Below are 24,831 nucleotides of genomic sequence, written 5' to 3' on the forward strand. Positions count from 1 at the left end.
TTTAGTCTCCTTGTATATTAATTATTTATTAAGTAATTAATTACATCAGTATTCCACCTTTCCTCCTTATACAGGTAGGACAGTAGATTGATTGTAGACAATACATACATGCATTTAAGCCAATTTACTTATTTTTGGCAGTCTTACAAAACAATGAAGACTCAGAGCCTTAAGGAAGAAGGGTGACAACACATTTAAATAGCATGCTTTACAGCATATTTTATTTCCCCATCCCCCAACTAAAATGTAAAACTTGTATAGCCTTTGTTCAAAAGACAGTTATGTAAATGTTTTTTCTTAACTCATCACAGCTGAAACCCTGTAAAGAAAATGCATGTTACGATGACTAGCCCGGTGTGCAGTACTGTATTTATTTAGATATCTAGTGGTTGTTCTTCTCTAGCTTGCTTTTCTCGGCTCTCAACCCAAGCTTTGTTAATTGATCTCTTCATTTCATCATCTCCTTCTGCATACATCTTCTTCAGGAGATTCATTAATCCTTCACTAGGGTCAGATGTGTCATAGGAAGCTTTTCTAAGGTAGATAAATGTACACAAAAAATCAAAATATACCACATACATTCTTAATCTGATGTGCTTCTGAAGACTTTAATACAAGAAAACAAATGGTCCATTGATGAAAACTCACCTGAGATTAAGTTGTCTAATGAAAAAAGTGGGATATGCATAGAAGGATTGTTAGTGGAATCCTATGGATAAATTTCCATAGTTCGCATGGGGAAGGAGGGGGACAAGATGACTTTCATATCTTCTGTCCCTTCCCACCTCCTGAAGCTGTGTAAATTTATGGTCAGCCACATAAACTAAATGTTTCACAGTCTGCATCTGACCAAAGACAGAGGTAGGAAGCTAAGAAATTCCAGGCACTACAAACATTGTTACAGTACTTTGTATTTGAAGCAGAATACTGTACTCTAACACTGGTTCTTAACCTTTGTTACTCAGATGTTTTTGGACTGCAACTCCCAGAAGCCTTCACCATCAGCTCTGCTGGCTGGGGTTTCTGGGAGTTGCAGTTCAAAAACACCTGAGTAACAAAGGTTAAGAACCACTGCTCTTAACCTTTGTTACTCAGGTGTTTTTGAACTGCAACTCCCAGAAACCTCAGCCAGCAGAGCTGATGGTGAAGGCTTCTGGGAGTTGCAGTCCAAAAACATCTGAGTAACAAAGGTTAAGAACCAACTCCTATGTAGCAATTCTACCAAAAGGAAAAAGGTAGCAAAGACAACATTTGTGTCAGAAGTATTACAGAACTAAAATGAGCACCACACTGGGACAAAGAAGAGAGTACATATTCTCTACAGGAGCAAGGCAATTACTAAAAAGGTTTTCCTGCATATTAAATATCACAAGTTTAATATCTTATGGAGTCAGATTTTGCCAAATGACAATTTCTTACTACCTGAATTAGCACACTGTTTATTCCAGAAATACTTGAATCCTTGAGCACAATACAAAGTTTCATATCTGTTTAATTGGGAGTGATATGCAGATACTGACATTCTTGTAAGAACACAGGAAATGTAAATACAAAAGAATGATCCCAGTGTGATCCATGATAGGAGAGGGAAAAGATTCTGAGTTGGGGAAGACCTTCTTTGCACCACAAAATTATCAAAACCTTGATTTTTTATATTTCAGAGTTCAAGTAAAGTTATTGCACAACTTTGATTTAAAATACTGGCCATCAACAGCTACCACAAAAATACTTTTGCAATAGATGTCAGTTCAATTTACAGTGCACCCACTGAAATCATGGGAATTGTATTACTGTGTCCAACAAATTCCATTCATTTCAGTGTGTCTATTCTCCACAGAACGAACAAAAAATTTGCCCAGAGATCTCCCTTCCAGATTAGGACAGCATAAAGAGGAGATCTAGCAAGGGAAAAGATTTAGGCTAAAATATCTTTTTTCCACGAATACTTGACAATCAAAATTTAATGGCACAGTTCAAGCAACACAGGAGAACCTGTGAGACGTTTGCATAAAAAGTGTTGTTAGGGAGACTACAAATTCCAGAGTTAGCAATGGTCTGACAATAGTTCTAATCTGCAAAAGTCGCCTGCTCATCCTCTAGGTGGATGAACAGGCGACTTTTGTAGGGGGATGAGCAGGTGACTTTTGCAAGGATCAGTGGAATAGTGAGTTAAGTCCTTTTCTGCACTGAGCAATGTAACAATAGAACAAAAACCGAAGTACACTTACTCTTTCTCCTTAGTCTCTTTTTCAACTTGTGTCAGGCACTCCCATTTTTCCTCTTGTTTCTTTTTACATAATATCAAGACCATATCTGTTTTGATCTATAAAAAGAATGAAGTACTACAAATGTTCAAAAAGTGAGATACAGTAGAATTTCTAGACAGGATACCAGTTACACTTAATTGTAGAAACTACTGCATGGAGAGTTTGCATAAGTTGACGCAGCCTATTAACAAAGTGCTGAAGTGCATTTCAGTTGTGCAGTCCTATGCATAGTCACGTATGTGACAGATACACCCCACCACCTCATTAATTAGCTGCAATTAGCCACTGCAAGTTACACAAACCTTATGTGAACATAAAAAAATGGTCATTACAATTTTAAAAATACAAATGCCTGTTATTTAAAACAATAAGGAAAAATGACTATCCTTGAGAAATTGAATATCAAACGTAGATTCATTCAAGGATTTATGTTGCTACTAATGTTATGAAACAGACCACTCTTTACTTTCAGAAATATAGAAGGACCAGCTAGGGGTGCAAGCAGTTGGATATCTTTCTGCTAAGCTCAGGAAGCAGAAACTCTCCCATCTCATATCAGGTCCCACACTGCTTGTGAAAGTTCTATATACTGTACAAAGACATGTTTCCTTGATAAGGAATCTCTCGTTCATGGTGAGGAGGAACATGCCTAATAATGGGAGATGCTCAACAGCTGAAAGGGGATTATCATTTCACCAATAAAATGTAACTTCACCAAGAACTACCTTTGCAACACTTGGCTGCAACCTTTGACTGTGCAGTAGTATTGACAGGAGAAGGTAAGTACTTGAAGGAATAGCCCCCCCCCCCCCAATTGGGACAGGTATCAATCAGGTTTCAATGGATCCTGCAGCAGTGGCTGCCTTTCCCCTCCCCCCCCAACTCTAACAAGTGCCTAATAATAAATTTAATAATAAAGCTGCCAGGAAAAACATACACAAGTAGATCTCAAAGTGCTGCACACATACCAACCTACAAAATTGTTTCTACTTGAGATGCACTGACCTTCCATGAGCTGCCTTCCACGGAGATGGGTTTCAAAAGGTTGTTGAATGTCATGGCATAATTCTTGTTATTTAAATTCTTCACCAATAGATCAAATGATCTAAAATTAAAAGAAAGGATAAATGCACTTCTAAAATCTCCTAAATGTGGAGGAAAAAGTGACACAGGAAAGCAGCAAATAACATTAATTTGATGCTAAAATCCAGTTTGAGTCTTGGGGGGGGGAGAACTTTGGATAAAATACAGACAACTGCAGTACTGAAGGGATCCAGAGTGAGCTTCAGCTATGCATTTAGATAAGGTATGATTTATGCATTACAGCTACTTTTCTTGAGGTTTTGAGTGCCCTCATCAACAAAAGAAACAATCAGGATTTGAATGATAAAGAACTCAGTCCATTCACTTATTCATTCTGTCTTGGTAAAAAAATTGTTTGGGCTGCCCCCATTTCTATAACTGTTTTGCAGAATGTGGAATTGCTCACCTACACAAATCCACTCACCTTTATTGAGGACTGTTAAGAATCTGGACTTCCACCTAAGCTCTGGTTTTGGAAAACTACCCTTCCTTTCCACAAATGCTTTCCTTCCTTTCAGTCAGAAAACTACTTGCTGCCTAACCACTGCGGGCAGAAAGCAAAACCATGCCCTCTTTCTTCTCTGTGGGAGGAAAGGGCCAGCCCTTTCCCATTCTTTCCCACTTTGGTTCATAGTGTATGGCAAATATTGATGCTTGTGAATTCTCCAAAAACATAAGTCACAGATTTTTTTTAAAAAAATTGCTAGTTATGGGGACAAAATGAAGAAGTTTTGAACTAAGTGGACAGTTTTTTTTTTGTTTCTAACAAATAATGTGCTGTGTTTCACCGAAAATAAAACAGGTTCTTATTTTTGCTCCAAAAAAAACACATTAAGGCTTATTTTCAGGGTTCTTTTATTTACAATAATCTACATTTATTCAGATATAGTCATGTCATATTTTTTGGTTGCTGCAGAATGGTGGAGGGTGGGGTTTCACTTAACTGGGGCTTATTTCGGGGGGCAGGGCTTATGAACATCCTGAAAAATCATACTAAGGCTTATTTTCAGGTTAGATCTTATTTTTAGGGAAACAGTATTATTCTAAAGACTGGTGGAAAAAAGATGAAAGTCAGTCCATTAATTTCTGAATGTCTATGGAGAAAAGAGTGGTACTTCCTTTCCTTCAGCTTTTTGTAGGATGCAACAAGAAAGTATGGTTGGTTATTTCTGATGGGTGGAAGAAAATAATGATAGGACCATCCCCACAGGGAATGGGGAAGAATGAAGATGTGGCTTTCTTCTGGTAAGTTATGCTTTTGCAGAAAATACTAACCCTGCACTATATTTTCTGGTGTTTAGTACCAACCTGTCTGTGAAGCTCACGTGCACATTCTCAGCTGACAGATGCTGAACTCCATTTAAAGTGATGTAGATTTTCACAAACTTATCTGACTGATCCCAAGCTAAAAGGATGAAAAGAAAACCATATGATTTCTAAATGCTCTTCCAAGCGAGTAAGAACTGGTCTTCACTTCCCATTCTCCAAAGGAGCTTTCAAATCCCATCCACAGAACAAATGCACTAAAAATCATAGAATCATGGAATTGGAAGTGCTATTGAGTTCAACTCCCTGCTCAATGAAGGGTATACAAATCAAAGTATATCTGCCAGGTGGCTGTCTAAAATTAGAGACATGCAATATAGAGGACATTGACAAAGAAAGGCAAGGTAGAAATAATTCTTGTAGATCTGAGTAAGGTCAGGCCAGCTGTAATAATTTCACTATGATAAATTATAGTTCATTAAGCCATTAAAGGTGCACCATTTGATTTTGTTTTGCTTTTTTGGACACCAAATCCCCCCTCAAATAAACATGAATGGTACACTCTGCCTACAAACATGTGCCCTGCCTAACACTCTCCCTTGCCCATCATCTTACATGCCTTGTTTTGTGCTCCACACACAATTCTCCTGTTTCCAAAAGAGAGAAAAAAACTCATATTTGAAGCAGAGTTATTGTTGAAGCTATTCCCGCAAAAGAAAGAAAATTCAGACCACAGGCCACCTCTGCACTCAAAGCACAGCCATACTGCTTAATTTCTAACCCAAGTAGACACATGTGAAGTCCATTTTTCAATTCCCTAGAGAAAGAAAGCAAAGTGTGTTGCTTATATACTGTTGGAGTCACGAAGTTAGAAGGCTGACGGGCTTTGTGGTGATCACCAGATAATTAGGATAGCAAAGAGTCTCTTAGAAATACAGTGGTGCCTCGCTTGATGATGACCCCGCTTGACGACGCAATCACTTTACGATGACTTTTTTGTGATCGCTATAGCGATCACAAAGCGATGATTCCAATAGGATTTTTTCGCTTGATGATGAATAGTTCCCTGCTTCAGAAACTGATTTTTCGCTTAACAAACAGCTGATAGGCGGTTCGCAAAATGGCTCCCCGCTGTTTTGCTGACCCATTTTCGCAAGACAGGGATCGGAAAATGGCTGCCCTATGGAGGATCTTCGCTGCACAAGCAGGTATTTCCCCCATTGGAACACCCTGACCAGTTTTCAATGCATTCCAATGGGTGTTTTGTTTTTTTCGCTTGACGATTTCGCTGTACAGCGATTTTGTTGGAACACATTATCGTCGTCAAGTGGGGCACCACTGTAGAGGTTAAAGAAGTCAGCCACACACAGAGGGATGTCTGCCAGCAGTGCTCCTGGTGGGCGACTAGTAGAAGAGGCAAAATAACACCGAATGGGTTCCCAGTGCATTCTGCCCTGCCCCCAGGAGGACTGTCCTTTTATTAACATTACAAGCTCTCAGATAGTGACAGTATACAGATAGGTTACAGAGTTCAGATAGGACAATGGTTTCATCATGCCTTTAGGACTGGCCTAGAGAAAGGCAATTAAGCAAGCTCTCTATCACCTATGAGAAAGAGGAAGAACGGTGGTAACTTCCCCTCTTGGAAGCAGCTATGACATCATCCAGGAGAATTTTCTATACACTGAAGAATCAGCCAATAGCTCAGCAACTTTGGGGAGAAGCGTTCCCCCACAATATACCGCTCCATAGTGTTTAAATCACTCTCTGGGTGTTCCACAATTTTAAAAAAACATTTATATAGGCGAGCTGGGTATTCATTTTACTGACCTTGAAAGGATGGAAGGATAAGTTAACCATGACCTGGCTGTCAGATCTATTGTATCAAATGCTGACTGTGAGTAGAGTTTTGGCTGCAGTACTAGTTTAACCTCTATGCCACGAGGCAACTAAGATGAAGCCCATAAAACACAACAAGACTTTCTTCCTCTAAATATAGAGCAAGTGGAGTGGAGTCCAATCTTTGTCATGCCTTATATAGAGCTGAAGATAAAGTACAAGGAGGATACTTTAACAGGTCCATGCTTTGAGTTAGAGGGGCTAATCATATTTCCTTTCCTTGGCAGGAGAAGCTTTAACCATACTGGGTTTTTTTGTTTGTTTGTTTGTTTTTTGTTTTTGCTCTAAATAAACCACCTTTCACCTTCCTTGGGCCACATTAGAAAATGAAAATTTGGTTTGGGCCACACATACATTTGGTTTGGGCCGCATGGGGGGGGGGCAGCCCTAGCCGTCCTCCACAGCCCCGCTCCAAGCGCACTTACTGGCAGCTGCAATCTCAGACAGCAGAGGCTGCCAGCTTCGATTCCAGCAGCTTTATGGGGCCAGGAGGGGGTCCACCTATTGACGGAGACGTCACAATGCAGCCCCCCTGTCCCCTCCCCTCCCACTCCTTCCTTCCTTCTCTCCCCCTCTACTGTTGTGACATGCCCCGGCCACATTCCTGCCGCAAGTGCTGGCAGTGTAACTTGAAACTTTGGAATTTCTTTAAAAATAAAAAATTGCACTGGGCCACATTACGAGCTGACCTGGGCTGCATGCGGCCCTCAGGCCGCAGGTTGGACAAGCCTGCTCTAAACTACAGAGGTTTTTCCCCCCTCTTCTGGGAACTTCCCTGCTTCTTGAAACACAGGGATACATAAACATGAATAGGAGAAAGAAAATCTGTCTTTACTGAACAATTTGAGAGATTTTTTTAAAGATCTAAATAAACAAAGCATGCAATCAACATCTTGGACTCATCAACTTTTCCCAAATAATTCAGTCTCTAAGGAAATCACACCCATTCACAAGGTAGGAGATGCCAATTTCAGCAGTCCTGCATACTACAATTGGCCTCTCCCAATTTGAAGAGGCACTTGTTCAGCAGGCTGAGGCAAAGAGGAAGTCCCAAAACCAGCAAAATCAGGGAGCTGGATGTTGAGATTTTGATATGATAATGTATTAAATATTAATGTTGTATAGTTAAATATAAAATGGTTGATTTTACCTGAGTCACTGTACTGACTGTGTTCAGGTGTGAGTATCAAGGATTAAGACTTCATGTTGTACAGCTGTGTACATGATGAAACTTTGTGTAACAAAACATTAAGTAATTTATTTTCTGATTGGTCACAGAACTTACTGTACATAGGTCATGTGTAAAAGGAACGCCTTTATCTGCTGTAAGTCAGATCATTTTTTCCTAATGCTGTGTGTTGCTTCACGTCATGTCATGCTGCCAGAGGAATGTCTCTTCTCTATGTACGTATGTATATCGACTAAGTTGTTGGTTTTACCCTCTCAGTGTCATAAGTATCTCTGCTAACCAATATCTCCTTACTCTGCTGATGTTATGAGAATACACATTACAGTGGTGCCCCGCATAGCGACGATAATCCGTTCCGGAAAAATCATCATTATGTGGAATCGTCGCTATACGGAACAAAAAAGCCCATAGGAATGCATTAAAACACGTTTAATGCATTCCTATGGGTTAAAACTCACCGTTATGCGAAAATCCTCCATACGGCCGCCATTTTTGCTGCCCGGTAAGCGAGGAATGGGTGCGAAAACACAGTGGGCGGCCATTTTTTTTACCCGGTGGCCATTTTGGAACCGCCGATCAGCTGTTTAAAAAACATCGCTATGCAAAAATCGATAAGCGAAACAGCTTACCGATCGTCGTAAAGTGATTTTTTGCCATCTAAATCATCGCAATGCGATCGCAAAAAACCATCGCTATGCGGATTCATCATTAAACGGGGTGCCCGTTATGCGGGGCACCACTGTATAATCAAATTTCTCAAAACTGGACAGGGGACATTGTATTTGTCTTCAGTGTGGAAGGGATGGTCACTGTCGAATTGTCCTTCTCAGCCACAATAGATGCTATTCCAAGACCACAGCACATTACCATAATCTCTCCAGACTGAAAGATGCCTACACACATACTACAAAGTGTTACTCACAAATCTGGCCCCCTTGAACAACTGTCATGCTTGAAGTTCTCCCTGAGAAGCACATCCCAATATCAAGGTATTCACCCTTGCTTCCCAATAATAACTTGTACTGAGTGTAGCAAATAAACAGTGGACATCAGATGTGGTGTTTGGCTTTGAATGTAAAACTCAAACAGACATGTGCAGTTTACTGGAAACTGATGGTTTCAATATTCTCTTCATCATATTGTATTAATGCAACAAAAACATTACAGAAAGACTGGATCTTTATTACAAAAACAGTAGTAAAAGTAATTACCATAATTGTTGATTTTCACTGTATATCCTGTCAGCGATGTTTTTTCTTCTTCAGAGGACTCAGCTTTTAGTTTGAGTTGTGGCCGGTTCTTGATTTCTCGCTCTATCTTATTCTTCTCTGCCAAGAGGACATCATAGAGTCTCTTTCTTGTTGCTTTTTTTAAAAGGTCTTTCACCTCATCTAAATCTTTCTGCAACTAGACATAAGACATCAGGTAATAATAATAAGAAAATCATTAAATACTTGTCTCTTTGTCATCTGAAAGTACTTACTCCACTATATTAGTAATTCTTTCTAGATTACAAACTGATTAAGTAACAGAGATAAAAGTAATAAGGGTAATCTATCAAATCCATGCAAAAAACAAACAACAATATTTGGATAGTTTAAAAGATGTGATTAAAAAGGGAAGGCATCCTGAGAAGAGCTGGCTGCTTGTTTGCCCCCCCCCCTTTCTGTCACAGGTAGGCAACTTCAGCCTCAAAGATGGTCCTTGTGACAACCCCAGAACTACTGGGATATGCCACAGTTTCACTAAGCTGCCACCAACCATTCCCTGTAAGGAGTCACACAGACCAGGGATGGATTTTTAACAAATAAAGGAATAAGGTTTATTTAAATAACACACAGGGAAAATAAAATGATCAAGTGAATAAGAAACAGTAACGTGGCTTAGTCTCAATCATACATACACCAGTTTGGTTCACACGGAACACCTTTAAATAAAGCACAGACCCTGAACCTATCAGTTCTGGCTAACCATACAGACACCTGAACCTATCAGGTTGGTACTGACTGACACACAGTAGTACCCTGTCTGACACACAGACTCCCACACCAGCTTCTTCTCTCAGCTCTCCTCCAGCTTCTTCTAACTTCTCCACACAGGCTCCACATATATATACAGTACAGCCCCTCCTCCTGATGTCCCGCCTTCCACTCCCCATAGGATGGAACTTTCCCTCCAACCCATGACAGACAGGTAACATCAGTGCTGTATGTAACACCTCCCCTCTTTATAAGTTGTTTTGTAGGGGGAAAGCTAAAGTGCTTTTCTCCAAAAAACAACCTGGATCCAAAACATACAAAACCAGTTATACATTAACATACAATACCATACTTACTCTAGGATAAACATCTCAATTAGGCATTTAAACATTTACCATTTACAATACATCCAGTTACCTTCATTCATACAAACCAAGCATGTTTAATAAACAAGTACATTTAACCTTTGGTCACCAAAATATATACATAGTCCATGTTCCTTCGCCGTCTTCATTCTTCGGGTCTTCTTGACAAGGCGTCAGCAACACAGTTCACTGACCCTCTGACCACCTTCACTTCAAAGTCATAGTCTTGCAGGTTTAAAGCCCACCTCATAAGTTTACTATTGTGGGTTTTCATTGTCTTTAACCATTGCAGTGGTGAATGGTCAGTGCACAGAATAAAATGTCTTCCCCAGATGTAAGGCTTGGCCTTCTGGATCGCGTAGACTATGGCCAGGCACTCCTTCTCCACGGTTGCCAAATGTATCTCACCTTTCTGGAGTTTCCTACTCAGGCAGGACACTGGATGCTGGTCACCATTCTCATCCTCCTGGCAAAGAACTGCTCCTACCCCGCTGTTAGACGCATCGGTGTAGATGATGAACTCCCGGTCGAAGTCTGGAGCACGCAGCACTGGATAGTTGATGAGGGCCTCCTTCAACCTCTGGAACGCCTCCTCACAGTCGCTGGTCCACGGGATGCGGTCATCAGTCTTCTTCCTCGTCAGATCGGTCAGCGGAGCCGCAATCTCGCTAAACCTCGGGATGAACTTTCTGTAGTAGCCCACCAACCCAAGAAATGATTTGACTTTTTTCTTGGTGATGGGTCTAGGCCAATCACAAACTGCTTCTATCTTGGCCTCTAGGGGTTTGATCACTCCTCCCCCTACCATGTGACCCAAATATTTTATTTCTGGGCTACCCAGCTGACACTTGCTCGCCTTTACTGTTAGCCCTGCTGCACTTAACCTCTGCAGCACTAACTCCAGGTGTTTCAGGTGATCTTCCCAGGTATTGCTGAAGATCCCTATGTCGTCAATGTAGGCCACAGTAAAGTCACTGAGCCCTGCTAAGGTCTGGTCCATCAGCCTTTGGAATGTGGCTGGTGCATTTCTGAGACCAAAGCTCAGGACTCTAAACTCATAGAGACCAAAAGGGCTGCAAAAGGCGGTCTTTTCTTGATCCCTGGGATCAATTCTTAATTGCCAATATCCCTTTACTAGGTCCAATGATGAAATGAACCGACAACCCCCTATGGTTTCAATCAGGTTGTCTAGCCTGGGCATTGGGTAGGCATCAGGAGTGGTTACGCGGTTTAACTTCCTGTAATCTACACAAAACCTAATGCTCCCATCAGGCTTGTCCACTAGGACTATCGGAGAGGACCAAGGACTAGAAGAGGGGACGATTATGTTCTCCCTAAGCATCTCATCCAGCTCCTTCCGCACCTTGTCCCTATAGGGTCCCGTCACTCGGTATGGGGATACTGCTTGCGGGGGTGCATCCCCTGTGTGGATCCGATGCATCACTCCCTTCACTATCCCCGGCTTATTGGAAAACACCTTTTGATATTTGATGAGCAGCATTTTTAGTTCTTGCTGCTGGTCTTGGGTGAGTGCAGGACTGATCTTTACCTCCTCTGGGTTGTATTTTACTTCCCCTCTACCCTCCCAGAAGGGTAATTCAGCTTCCTCACTCTCAGCTGCTTTTATTGCAAATAAAACCCTCTGTTCCCCTCTGTAGTAGGGTTTTAGGGCATTCACATGTACCACCCTCCTTACTTGGTGTTCCTTCTGCTCTATAAGGTAGTTCAGATCTGACATCTTGGAAATGACCCTATATGGTCCTGCCCATTTGAGCTGCAGTTTGTTCTCTCTGCAGGGCCTAAGCCAAAGCACTTCCTCCCCTGGGTTAAAGTGCCTCTCTCTAGCTTTGTGGTCATACCAGGTTTTCTGTCTGACCTTCTGAGCTTGCAGGTTTTCTGCTGCTAGCTCTAGGTTTCTCTTTAGGTCATTCATCAAGGTGTCTATGTATGTCACAACATCTTGTGGGTCATCCTGGGTGATCTGCTCCCAATTTTGTTTGATCAAATCAAGGGGCCCTTTCACCCTTCTCCCAAATAAAAGTTCAAACGGACTGAACCCGGTACTGGCTTGCGGCACTGATCGATAAGCAAACAAAAGGGATTGCAGCTTCTGGTCCCAATTGTTTGGATTCTCCGCCAAGTAAGCCCTAATCATGCGCATCAGAGTCCCATTGAACTTCTCCGTTAACCCATTACTTTCAGGGTGATAGGCAGTGGTTTCCTTGTGTTTAATTCCACAGATTTGCCATAACCGTTTCATGAGCTTCGATGTAAACGATGCGCCCAAATCTGTGATTATTTCTGAGGCGAATCCCATCCTGGACATATACCCCACCAAGGCATCTGCCACTGTGTTGGTTTCAATGTTAGTCAAGGGTATGGCTTCAGGGTACCTCGTGGCATGGTCCACAATGGTGAGAATGAACCTGTTCCCCCTCTTTGTGGCCTTGGGCAAAGGTCCCACAATATCCACCCCTATGCATTTGAACGGAGTGTCAATCACAGGCAAAGGGCACAACTTTGCTTTGGTCCTGTCACGGTTATTCCCCTGCCTCTGACACACATCACATTGTTTACAGAACTCCTTGATCTGCTTCCCTATTTCAGGCCAGTAAAAATTCTGTGTGATTCTCTGCTGTGTTTTGTTCACGCCTAAGTGCGCAGCAAACATGTCAGAGTGCCCCCTTTGTAAGATCATGGGGCGATACTTTTCAGGTACCACTAGCTGACTTCTGACCCCATCTCCCCCTTTTGAGATGTTCCTCAGGGTCTCTCTATATAAAATCCCCTTTTTCTCACAAAATCTCACTGGGGTTTCAGGTGTTAGCTGGGCGTCTGTCACCTGTTCAAAACACTTTTGGAGAGTGGCGTCTGCCTTTTGCTCTTGGCCAAATCTGCTGTCTGTGGTTAAGGTTTCCACCACAGTTTCGGAGCTCCCCTCTGCTTCTGTCTCGGGCTCATCAGTACCCCCCTGAACTGTCCCCGTGGTGGCTTGTGAGCGTGTAATCACTAGCACCCGTTTCACATGTTCAGCCAGGTCATTTCCCACGAGCACGGCTGCTGGCAGAGTCGATGAAATCGCTAGCCGCCAAACTCCCCTCCAGCCTTGAAAGTTCACAGGTACCTCAGCTACTGGCAGCGAGATCACCTGTCCCTCAATCCCTGCCACCTTTATGCTCTCATTCGGGATTATATACTCCCTAGGAATAATATCTGGATGGCACAGGGTCACCTGGGAACAAGTATCCCTTAACCCCCTATACTGATGGTCAAGTATTCCTACGTCCACCCCTGCGGTTTCAAACAACTGCGAATCTGTTCTCACTAACAAGCAGCGCTTGACCTCCACAAGAGGACCACTTTCCCCAGCCTGATCAGCAGATGTAACTGTTCCAGATTGAGTAGCCATGGCAACAGGCTCCCTCAGTGACAAGGAGCTTTGCTCTTTCTGGACACAGAACACAGCTTTTGGCTTGGTTCCACTCAAATCATGAGGCACATTTCCTTTCAGCTGCTTTAGTTTCTCACACTCTGAGATTAGATGGCCCTTTCCTTGACAGAAATAACATTTTCTGCTGTATTTTGAGTCTTTCTCATCCGGTTTTGGTTTTCCCTCCAAAATCTGAGGTCTTTGTTTCATGTCTGAGGGCTTCCCTTCACCATGGGCCCCTCCCACTTGCTGGTTTTTCCCTGGTCCCTGAGAGTACTTGCTGTAGGTTTCTTTGGGTTTACCTACAGATTTCCCCTCACCTAAGGGCTTTCTTATTTGGGAAATAAAATCTGCGATCTCTGCCACTTCGGCCACAGATTTCGGTTTCCTTTCCCTCACCTGGAACTTCAGTTCCCCATGCAGGACTGAATAAAACTGTTCCAGCGCTATCAGGTCTTTAAGCTGCTGGTAGGTCTCTGTTCCCTCCTAAGATAGCCATTTCTCTAGCAGCCTCACCAGTTGGGCCCCCACTTGGGTAAACGTCTGCTCTGGTTTCTTGGTGAGTGACCTGAATCTTTGTCTCAGCTGTTCCGCATTTATCCCATGTCTGGCAAACACCAGTTTTTTAAACTCAGCGAAATCTTTTAGCAGTTCCTCTGGCATCTCTGCATAGACTTCTGCCAGGCTGCCACTGATTAAAGATCGCATAATGGTCATCTTCTCAGTTTCCCTTACTGAGAAGTCCACAAACGCTCTTTCCACTAGGGAAAAGAACACCTCAGGGCAATCTCCCTTGTGGTATACAGGGAATTTCTTCAGGTCAGTTTTAGACAATTGGCCTCCCTCAGAATCCCTATTGTTATTATTATTCTGGTTCATCAGTTCCAATTTTCGTAACTCAAACGCCATTTTCTCTCTCTCCAATGCCAATTCAAATTGTCTTTGCCTCTCTCTTTCCCTTTCCTCCATTTCAAATTGCCTCATCCTCAGTTCATGCTGTTGGGCTATGAGCATTTTCTTGAGTTCTGGGTTCTGTTCTCCCGTGCTGTCCTCCTGCACTGAGCCAAATTCCTCCTCAGAACCTTGGTCCACCTGTGGGTCTTTCACTTCACCCATTTCTGCCATTTGGCTTCGAGTCAAGGGCATAATCCCCCCCCCCCCCAGAACAGGCTGCTTTCAAAAGTCAAGCCTCAAAATAAAGCGACCACTTTTTTCCTTTGCCTCAGGAACAGCCTTCTATAGATTGCTGCTGTTCTTTCAGCACTAACTTGCAACTGTTGCCAGCCAGAGTCTACCCCCCTCTGCTAGGCCTCTCAGCAGACAAGCTAGATCACTGCTACTTCCCTCAGCTTTGCCTCAGCCTTTTTCCCGCCAAAACAGGTTGCCTCAGAGCTCCCTAATCTAGTCCCACCAATCTGAGGTCACACGTTCTTCCACTAGCCTACCTCCCCGTGAGGCAAGCCTAGAAGATTACCTACGCGCTCTCAGATTGTCCCTGACTAGACCCCCCTTGCTCTGGGCACACTTGCCAAGGCTTTGCTGGACCACTGGACAACTGGACCAGTCGTATCCCACACGCTGGACACCAATCAATGTGACAACCCCAGAACTACTGGGATATGCCACAGTTTCACTAAGCTGCCACCAACCATTCCCTGTAAGGAGTCACACAGACCAGGGATGGATTTTTAACAAATAAAGGAATAAGGTTTATTTAAATAACACACAGGGAAAATAAAATGATCAAGTGAATAAGAAACAGTAACGTGGCTTAGTCTCAATCATACATACACCAGTTTGGTTCACACGGAACACCTTTAAATAAAGCACAGACCCTGAACCTATCAGTTCTGGCTAACCATACAGACACCTGAACCTATCAGGTTGGTACTGACTGACACACAGTAGTACCCTGTCTGACACACAGACTCCCACACCAGCTTCTTCTCTCAGCTCTCCTCCAGCTTCTTCTAACTTCTCCACACAGGCTCCACATATACATACAGTACAGCCCCTCCTCCTGATGTCCCGCCTTCCACTCCCCATAGGATGGAACTTTCCCTCCAACCCATGACAGACAGGTAACATCAATGCTGTATGTAACAGTCCTCAACTAGATTCTGAAAGCCCCCTGCAAGCCATCAGTTCACGCCTCTTGCAAAAGATACCTGCCCCTCTGTGAACACACCACTGGCTGAGAAGAAAAAGGAGGGAGATGCCAGCAGGAACATGTACCTTCACAGAAAACACTCCCCACCCTATTGCAGTAAGAAGCATAAAGTTCCATGTCATCATTCCAAATGTCTGCAGTCTTCTCTTCCAAGCATCAGATGCATTTTGTCTAATCTCCCCATGTTTATCCAAAAGGTTGTTTCCTCTGCTCTTCTGCATTACAGCTACCCGGCAAGTGCTGTATACATTTGCAGTCTTGTGAACCTCTCTGAACTGGTATGACATGGTCCAAAAAAATGAAGAGCCCTCTCTGCATTGGTTTTTGTAAGATAAATTTGTCTACATGCATTGTCTTCTAGCTATATTCAAAAAACATTCTTTTACATCTCTGTAGATGATGCTGACAGAAATCATCTTGCATCTACAAGGTACAAAAGATAAATTCTGGTGTGGTAAAGATGACTTTCTGCACAGACCAGTTGTATTCACACAAACTAACTATTTATTTGGAAAATAAGACCTATCTCACAGGAGACGGAAAGCAGAGTTTAGCCAGCCAAGAAAAAAATGGTCTTATTTATATATATTAGCATGTTGATTTTAATCTTATTTATATCTTGCCATTTCTCTGAAAGACTCAAAACAACTTATATAAGATTTCTACTTTGTTATCACAATGACATGGAAACACTTAACAAGAGGAAGTACAATTTGTTTGAGACAAAACTATATATTCCTTCAAGAACCATTAATCATGCTTAATATTAATCTTAGTTTGTTGTTTAATTGCAAGGCAGACAGCACCTAACAAAGCCAGAAGTTGAACGGTTGCAAAGTTTTGGGAAACATTAATTTTGACTTATCTTCACAATTTCTAGTTTGTTTCTCTCTCACCATTTTTGTCAGCTCTTGGTGCAAAATGGGCACCTTGTGAACAAAGTCAGGGACAGGCCACACCTGTAGGCTCTGATATCATAGCAAGCCATACTTGAAATGAACTACAGTTTATACTCTACCAAACATTTGAAAAACAAACTGCAAGAATTTCAGAAAGACATAATGTAGTAGTAATGGGAAATTAAATTGCCCTGAAATCTGTTGGGAAGCAAATTCTGCCAAATATGGCCCTTCAAAGAAATTCCTGGCTTCTGTGGTAGGGGAAGAAATCGGAGGAGATGATACCTTGAATAGGACTCTAACCCATACTGGAAGAAGTGGCCGTAAAGGGAACTCTGAGGGAAAGCGATCACGCTATATTGGAGTTCTTGATTTCAAAGGACGCAACAGTCTAGTGTACACACTGGATGCACACATGCACACACTGGATTTTACTTGTTTTTTTAAAATGTTTTTACCCCACCTTTCTCCTTGAAAGGACCCAAGGCGGCTCACATCATTAAAAAGACAATATAAAAAGCTGAAAACTGTAAGTGCTCAAGTATTAAAAACTAATTAAACAAGTATCATGTTAAGAATGGTAAATAAAATGACTACTAAAAACACATTTTAAAGCAAAAATTTTAGGAAAGCCCATTTTAATAAACTCAGAACAATGATAAGTGAAGGCCCAAAGCAAAGGATATTAACAAGAAAAAGAATCCAAGATGGATGGAAGTTTCTAAGGGCACATTTACAAATACAGTAGTGCCCCGCTACACGATTACCTTGGACCCATGGCAATTTGCATACAGGAGAAATAGATCTACTGATGATGCTGTGTCCATTGTACTCCATACTGTATTGAGCCACTTAGAACAAGGAACTTATGCGAGGCTGTTGTTTGTGGATTATAGCTCTGCTTTTAATACCATTCTACCAAATAGGTTGTTTTTTAAAATGATCAACCTGGGATTACCTCAGAAGACCTGCGTGTGGATAAAAGACTTTCTGACAGATAGACCACAGTCAGTAAGGATGGGATCTCACCATTCTTCTACCCTGGTACTAAGTACAGGAGCTCCCCAGGGCTGTGTGCTAAGTCCCTTCCTCTATTCCCTGTACACACATGATTGCACCCCACTGTATAACACCAACACAATTATTAAATTTGCGGATGATACGACAGTGGTGGGGCTCATAAATAAGAACAATGAGTCTGCTTATAGAAAGGAAGTACAAAGGTTGATACTTTGGTGTAAAGAAAATCATCTCACACTTAACATCAAAAAAACTAAAGAACTCATAATTGATTTTAGGAGGAAGAGAAATGTACATTTACCACTGTACATAAATGGTGAGGAAGTGGAGAGAGTTGGTAGTTTTAAATTTCTGGGTACTTACATCTCAGAGGACCTCTCATGGATTATAAATGCCAACATGCTAATGAAGAAGGCACAGAAGAGGCTGTATTTCCTGAGAATGCTCAGCAAGTTAAATTTATCTCAGCATTTACTTCTGTCATACTATCGTAGCACCATTGAGAGTGTCCTAACCTATGGCATTCTGGCATGGTTTGGGAGTAGCTCTGTAGCGGACAAAAAAGCTCTACAGAGAACCATTAAAATTGCCCAGAATATCATCGGGCTCCAGCTACCAACCCTGGATGACATCTTCACATCCCGCTGTCTAAGGAAATCACATAGCATCCTGAGAGAATCTTCCCATCCTGCTTATAACTTTTTTGAACTATTACCATCTGGCAGAAGATATAGAACAATTAAGACTCGGACCACATGTTTTCTGAATAGTTTTTATCCCAGAGCTATAATTGCGCTTAATAATGAGCTTAAGGACCACCAGTAGTGAATAGTTAGTTGGACTGTGTTACCTGGCCTGTGGTGTAGATGTTTGTATTTTTAGTGGGGACTTTTAGTGGGTGGGGAGTGCTTGGGGAATTTTATGTGTGTGCATGTGTCTGGTCTCTGGGTGTCTGTGAATTTCATTGTATGGGTATACTGTGTACATACTTACAATGATAATAAATAAATAAATAAATAAATAAGAACGGAGAAACCGCAGGACGGTGACTTTTTTGCAATTGCTATAGCGATTGCAAAACGATGTTTCCAATGGGTTTTTTTCGCTGGACGTGGAATAGGTCCATGCTTCACGAACCGTTTGTTCACAATACGCCAATTTTTACGACATCGCAAAATCGCTTCCTGTTGTTTTCCGACCCATGCTTTGGAAAACAGCCATTAAAAACAGCTGATCGGCGCTCAGAAAATGGCTTCCCTATGGAGGATCTTCACTGGACGATGAGGCAATTTCCCCACTGGAATGCATTAACCGGTTTTCAATGCATTCCAATGGGGATTTTTTTTTCGCGTGACGATTTTGCTGTACAGCGATTTCAGTGGAACGAATTATCATCGTCATGCGGGACACCACTGTAATTCCAAGAAGATGAAAGTGGGAGATATGGGGGGGGAGGCCAATGTGGCTGTCATGGGACCTTCTTCCCTTCAAACCTTTTTCCAGCGGTACCTCCAGAGACCAGCCCTTTCTCCTTCAAGGAAGGGTTGCCCTTGAAGAAAAGCATCCTGGACTTGGACTTACACACACTGAGGTCCCAATGGAGGGGTTGCCGTTTTCAGTAAACCTACCACCATTTCTGGATGAACCAAAACACAAAAATGAACTCTTAACATGCCTCAGAAGCATACCCAGTAGTCATGGTCGAACCTTGGCAAGGCTACAAGATTTCGATAACCTGTGATTCTCTTGAAAGCATTCTCCAGACCAGTTCTTTTAAACATTTTATTAAAAAGAAATAAAGAAAAGGTAAAGCTAAATGAAAATTGCACCCAGCAAAGCCAGAAGTTGAATGGTTGCAAGGTTATGGGAAACAGCTACAAAATCAGACGTCTGGAAAAATGAGTAAGGTTGTGCAAAACAAGGAAACAAACTTAAAATCAATGGCAAAAGACTTGCAAGCAATGAACTCAGGCAAGGCACAGCACACTAAGAAAACAAGAAACAAACTACTCTGTCACAGGGAACTATAATCTACTCTCTCATGCTCTACCCAGTGGTTCAACACACTTCTTAGTTCCCTGTACTAATTCTTTTTTACCAGAAGGCTACCTGCCCATTCCAGCTGTGAGCTCACTCATGTCCTTCCTCTCTTCCATGGAAATTGTTCTCCCCCTAAATCTAGAGGCCTATCTTAAAATTTTCCTGAAGTCGTTGACTTGTACATAAAAGCCTTTGAGGTGTGGGAGTTAGATCTGGGCTAACTCATTTTGAACCATTCAGGAGCCAGTTGTTCCCCTAGCTTGCCCAACAACTTCAACTGTGTATTTGGCCTGCCCCAATTAACGTATCACAGAGGCTTGCTTTTCCAGGCATCCTGCTTGGAGTCCCTTTGATCCTCTTACCTCCATTTCTGATCTTGTGTCTTCCCCTTTCCAACCTGCTGTTTCCCCATGAGAACTAAAGCTAACTAAGGCACTACCATTTACATAAGAAATCAAAATTATATCAAGGTATCATTTAGGAATCTTCTCTGTCTCTCCACAGTGGCTTCACAAAAAGCTCAGAGAGGACCTCAAAATAAAAGAGGATATAGGATTTGGAAGGAAAGTTAAAGGTTCCCCTTAACATTTAGTCCAGTCGTGTCCAACTCTAGGGCACAGTGCTCATCATTGTTTCCAAGCCATAGAGCCAGCGTTTGTCCAAAGACGGTTTCCGTGATCACGTGGCCAGCATATCTAGACACGGAATGCCATTACCTTCCCACAGTGGTGGTACCTATTTATCTACTCGCATTTACATGCTTTCGAACTGCTAGGTTGGCGAGGAGCTGGGACGAGCAATGGGAACTCACTCAATCGCATGGATTCGATCTTATGACTGCTAGTCTTCTGACCTTGCAGCACAACACCGCCACAAAAAGGAAGGAAAGCCAGGCCACAAAGTACAGACAGGTAGCAAAGAACTGCAGGGATGGTGTTAAGAAGAAGCTGAGAATCAACTGAGGTTAGCAACAAAAAAGCTTTCTTCAGGTGCATGTATAGCAAAAAATGCAGAAAAGAAACAGCGGCTCACCTATTCACTGGGGATAGAAAAATAATAATGAACAACAATAAAATGGCAGAAGTGCTCAATTCCTACATTAGCTTTCTTTCTTTCTCTTATTTTATTTTATTTTTGGCAAAAGACAGTTTATGACCCTCCAGGCAAATGTGAAGTATAAGATGAGATGAGGTGACATGGCTGTGGTTTGAAACTGATAAACAAATGATCAAGGGATACCTTATTACTTTGAATGAGTTTGAATCTCCAGGGCCTGATGAACTGCATTTAAGAGTATAGAATGAACTGGCTGAAGAAGTCTCAGAATGACTATCTTTAAGTTTCTTCAAATCATGGAAGATGGATGAAAAGCCAAATGATTGGCAGAAGGATAATGTTATCCCTGTCTTCAAACAGGGGGAACCTGGGAATTACAGACCAGTCAGCCTGACACAAATTGCTGGGAAAATTCTGGAACACATCTATAAGCACCTTGAAAACAATGCAGAAATAACTAGAAGCCAACATGGATTTGTAAACAACAAATCCTACCAGACTAATCTTATCTCATTTTTTGATCAGCTAACCTCCCTGGTAGACAGTGGGAATGCTGTAGATGTATTATATTTTGACTTCAGCAAAGCTTCTGACAAAGTGCCCCATGATAGTCTGATGATTATCAAGCTAACTACGTGTGGCTGGTTAGAACTATCTGGTGGATACATAGTTGGTTACGGATAGTACTCAGAGAGTGCTGACTTATTTATTTATTTAACTTACTGTATATGCCACCCACACTACTCGAAAGTCTCTGGGCAGCTTACATTTAATATACAGTAAAAACGCAAAATAAAAGGGCAAAATAATTAAAATGCAATTAAAAATATATACTGCAAAAATTGCCATGAGACCCACAGCTGATATGATTTCAATTAAAAGCCTTTTGGAACAGGAAGGTTTTGACCTGGCGACGAAATATCATCAGCGTCGGCGCCAGACGAATCTCAGTCGGGAGGGCATTCCATAGTGTGGGGGCAGCTGCCGAAAAGGCCCTTTCTCTACTCTTATCTCCTTAAGGGGACGGCTCTTTCAAAAGGCCCCCCCTGGCTAGATCTTAACTGCCGGGTAGGCTCATATGGAAGGAGGCGGTCCTTCAGGTATCCAGGGCCCAAGCCGTTTAGGGCTTTATATGTCAAAACAAGCACTTTGAATTGGGCTCTTTGAATGGTTTCTTCTCAAACTGGGAAGAAGGTAACAGTGTAGCACAAGGCCAGGGGTCTCCAAACTACGGTCCACAGGCCACATCTGGCCTGCCTTGCCTTTTTATCTGGCTTGATGAACGTTGCAGGTTCAGATCCGTTCCCTTCAGTCCATGTGAATGCAGGACAGCGGGCTTATGGGCATGTGTTTCTACACCTGTGCAGGTTCCTTCGGCCCTCAAAAATGTGGAAAATACATGTGGCCCTCATGCTGAAAAGTTTGGAAACCCCTGCCCAAGGCTCAGTCCTGAGGCTAGTGCTCTTCAACATTTACTAATGACTTGAGTGAGGGGGTATAAGGAATAAGTGCAAAGTTCTACACCTAGGAAAAGGAAACCGAACACACAGTTACAAGATGGGGGTTTACTTGGATCAGTAACACAACAAGCAAGAACGATCTTCTAATCGTAGATCACAAGCTGAATATGAGCCAACAGTGTGACGCAGCTGCAAAAAAAGGCAAACACTATTTTAGGCTGCATTAAGAGTTGTACAGTCTCCAAATATCATGAAATACAGTGGTGCCTCGCATAGCGATGTTAATCGGTGCAGCAAAAATCGCTGCAAAGCTATTTTGGTCGCTATGCGATTTTAAAAAGCCCATAGGAATGCATCCTATGGGCTTCAGATTCATCTTAAAGCGAAAATCCTCCATACGGCGGCCATTTTCGCTGCCCGATAAGCGAGGAATCCGTCCCAGAAAACAGCGGGCGGCCATTTTTTTTCCTTGGCGGCCATTTTGGAACCGCCGATCAGCTGTTAAAAATAATCGCTTTGTGATGATCGGTAAGCGAAACAGATCATCGCAAAGCGATTTCCCCCATTTAAAACATCACAATGCGATCGCTTTTGTGATCGCAAAATCTTCATCGCTATGCGATTTCTTCGTTAAATGGGGCGCCTGTTAAGCAAGGCACCACTGTACTGTTTTCCCCCTATTCGACCCTGGTTAGACCTCATCTCAAATATTGTTCCCAGTTCTGGACATTGCACTTTAAGAGTGATGCGGACAAATTGGAACAATTTCAGAGGAGAGCAACAAAGATGATTAGGAAACTGGAAATCAAGACCTATGGGAAAAGACCTATGAAAAAGACTGGGGAAAAAAGAGCACTGAGGGGAGGTATGATAGCACTTTTCAAGTACTTGAAAGATACAGAGGAGGGACAGGATCTGGTCTCAGTTATTCCAGAGTGCAGGACATGTAATAATGGGCTCAAGTTATAGGGAGCTGAATTTCAGTTGCATATCAGAAAAAACTTCCTATTATATATTATATAACAATGCAATCAATTACCTTGGGAGGTGGTGAGTGCTGCAACACTGGAGCCAATCAAAAGAAAATTAGACAACCACCTGGTAGATATCCTTTGATTTGTATTCCAGCACTGAGCAGGGAGTTGGACTCGATGGCCTTATAGGCCCTTTCCAACTCTATTATTCAGGAATTCTATGAAACTACAGGTTAAGATTGTGGTTTGTGATTGGTTAACCAACTATGGCAAGCTAGGAAAAGTAGATCTGAACATCACAGTAGACCAGATTTCTGCAGATTTACACACTGACTGGTTGTGCATTATGTCAAATGGTCATGAAATACCCCTTTACTCCACATGCTTGTCCACCTTATCAAAGGTATAAAAGTTGCCTATAAGCAACTATAACCCTATGAATGAGTCTCCTCCAAAATGTCCTTTCATTAACAGCCCCCTGCTCAGGTCTTGCAAACTCAAGGCCATGGCTTCCTCCAATCCATCTCACGTTTGGTCTTTTTCTTTTCCTGCTCTCTTCAACTCTTTCCTACCACTGTCTTTTCCAGCAAGCAGAAGCACCTCACCCACCAGCTTCGCCCTGTGAGAACTGTAATCCAAAGCATATGGATTAGACAAAGATTCCTTACTTCCGGAAAAAAAAAATCACCCCTTTTCATTCATCACATGACCAACTAACATCTCCACAGAGCCAAAAAAAATTATGCTTTTGAAAGTTTAAAATGCCACGTAATACCAAATGTTGGTTCTATTTTAGTAAACAACACAGATTAGAAAAAGAAAATAGGTATTGAAAGAAGTGGGACCTCCACCTCTCCTGCCTAATAGCAAAATATATACCAAAACCGGCTTAAGCCATGTGAAATATTATTCATTTCGAAGGGCCAGCCCCCTTTTTTCAAAGATAAAACCCACCCACAATCCCTATTTATCCTCTGGTAGCAAGAATATGACATGACACTAGCGCTAGCTTTCCAAGTGGACAGAAATCTTCTACTCTCTGTGCCAGTTTCCCCACCACACAGTCCTCAAGCCAGAACAAACCCGCCCTACCATTCTAAAGAGGATGCATAATAAAGTAATTATGGAAGACAAGACCAAGATACCTTATTTGAACGGAGAAACCCATCTTTTGCACTTTTTGAATTATGATTTATTTTCATTGTGGTCCAAAAATCTAATTTTACTGTTTATGAGCAACCAAGAGAAAGAAGTTCAAAGAGGTAGAAGGAGTTTCATTGCATCTTTTAGGTGCTCTAAAATTCCTTCCCCTCTTTTGAAACAGACTAATTCCGACTATTTCTCTGAAAACGACTTATAATATTTTAAAACAAAAACAATTCGCCGCCCCCGGCCTTCAAGGACTTTTTCACTTTGCACAGTCAGGAACTCTCCTCCAGCCAGCCATTCCCACCCGACCCCCTCCCCCCCCACAGGCTTCCTTCCCGCCCGACTCCACCTCGAGGCGCCGGTGCCTCTCCCAGGGGGAGGAGCCCCCTCCCCCACTCACTCGCCCGCCTCGCCTCGCCTCACCTCCTCCATGCCGGCAGAGGCGACCAAGCGGAAGGAACAGGTGGACGTGCCTGCGCGCGGCCCTCGTTCTCCAACGGCGTATCGAACGGCGGCGGGGGCAGGGGGGAAGGTTCAGGCGATGCCCTCCCTCTTCCGGCTGTTCTCGCCAAGCAGCGGCGCTCC

General features: G+C 42.5%; 1 protein-coding gene across 1 annotated transcript; it reads right to left on the reverse strand.

Moving 5' to 3' along the window:
• On the reverse strand, positions 1–24,828 carry CACYBP (calcyclin binding protein). Its single transcript, XM_020798561.3, has 6 exons — positions 24,670–24,828; positions 8,916–9,111; positions 4,659–4,755; positions 3,273–3,372; positions 2,229–2,323; positions 1–534 (listed from the first exon to the last, which is right to left on the reverse strand). Exons 1-6 carry the CDS (start codon positions 24,676–24,678, stop codon positions 375–377), a joined length of 657 nt encoding a protein of 218 aa, XP_020654220.1. The 5' UTR covers positions 24,679–24,828; the 3' UTR covers positions 1–374.
• Positions 24,829–24,831: the final 3 nt, after the last annotated feature.

Source organism: Pogona vitticeps, chromosome 4 (genome assembly GCF_051106095.1).
Source record: "Pogona vitticeps strain Pit_001003342236 chromosome 4, PviZW2.1, whole genome shotgun sequence".
Lineage (NCBI taxonomy): Eukaryota > Metazoa > Chordata > Lepidosauria > Squamata > Agamidae > Pogona > Pogona vitticeps.

Excerpts from the sequence above, each read along its gene's own strand:
- CACYBP (XM_020798561.3), bottom strand. Across the intron at positions 2,324-3,272 it reads TGGAAGGCAGCTCATGGAAG|ATCAAAACAGATATGGTCTT; the intron begins GTCAGTGCATCT and ends TTCTTTTTATAG. Across the intron at positions 535-2,228 it reads AAAGAGACTAAGGAGAAAGA|AAAAGCTTCCTATGACACAT; the intron begins GTAAGTGTACTT and ends TATCTACCTTAG.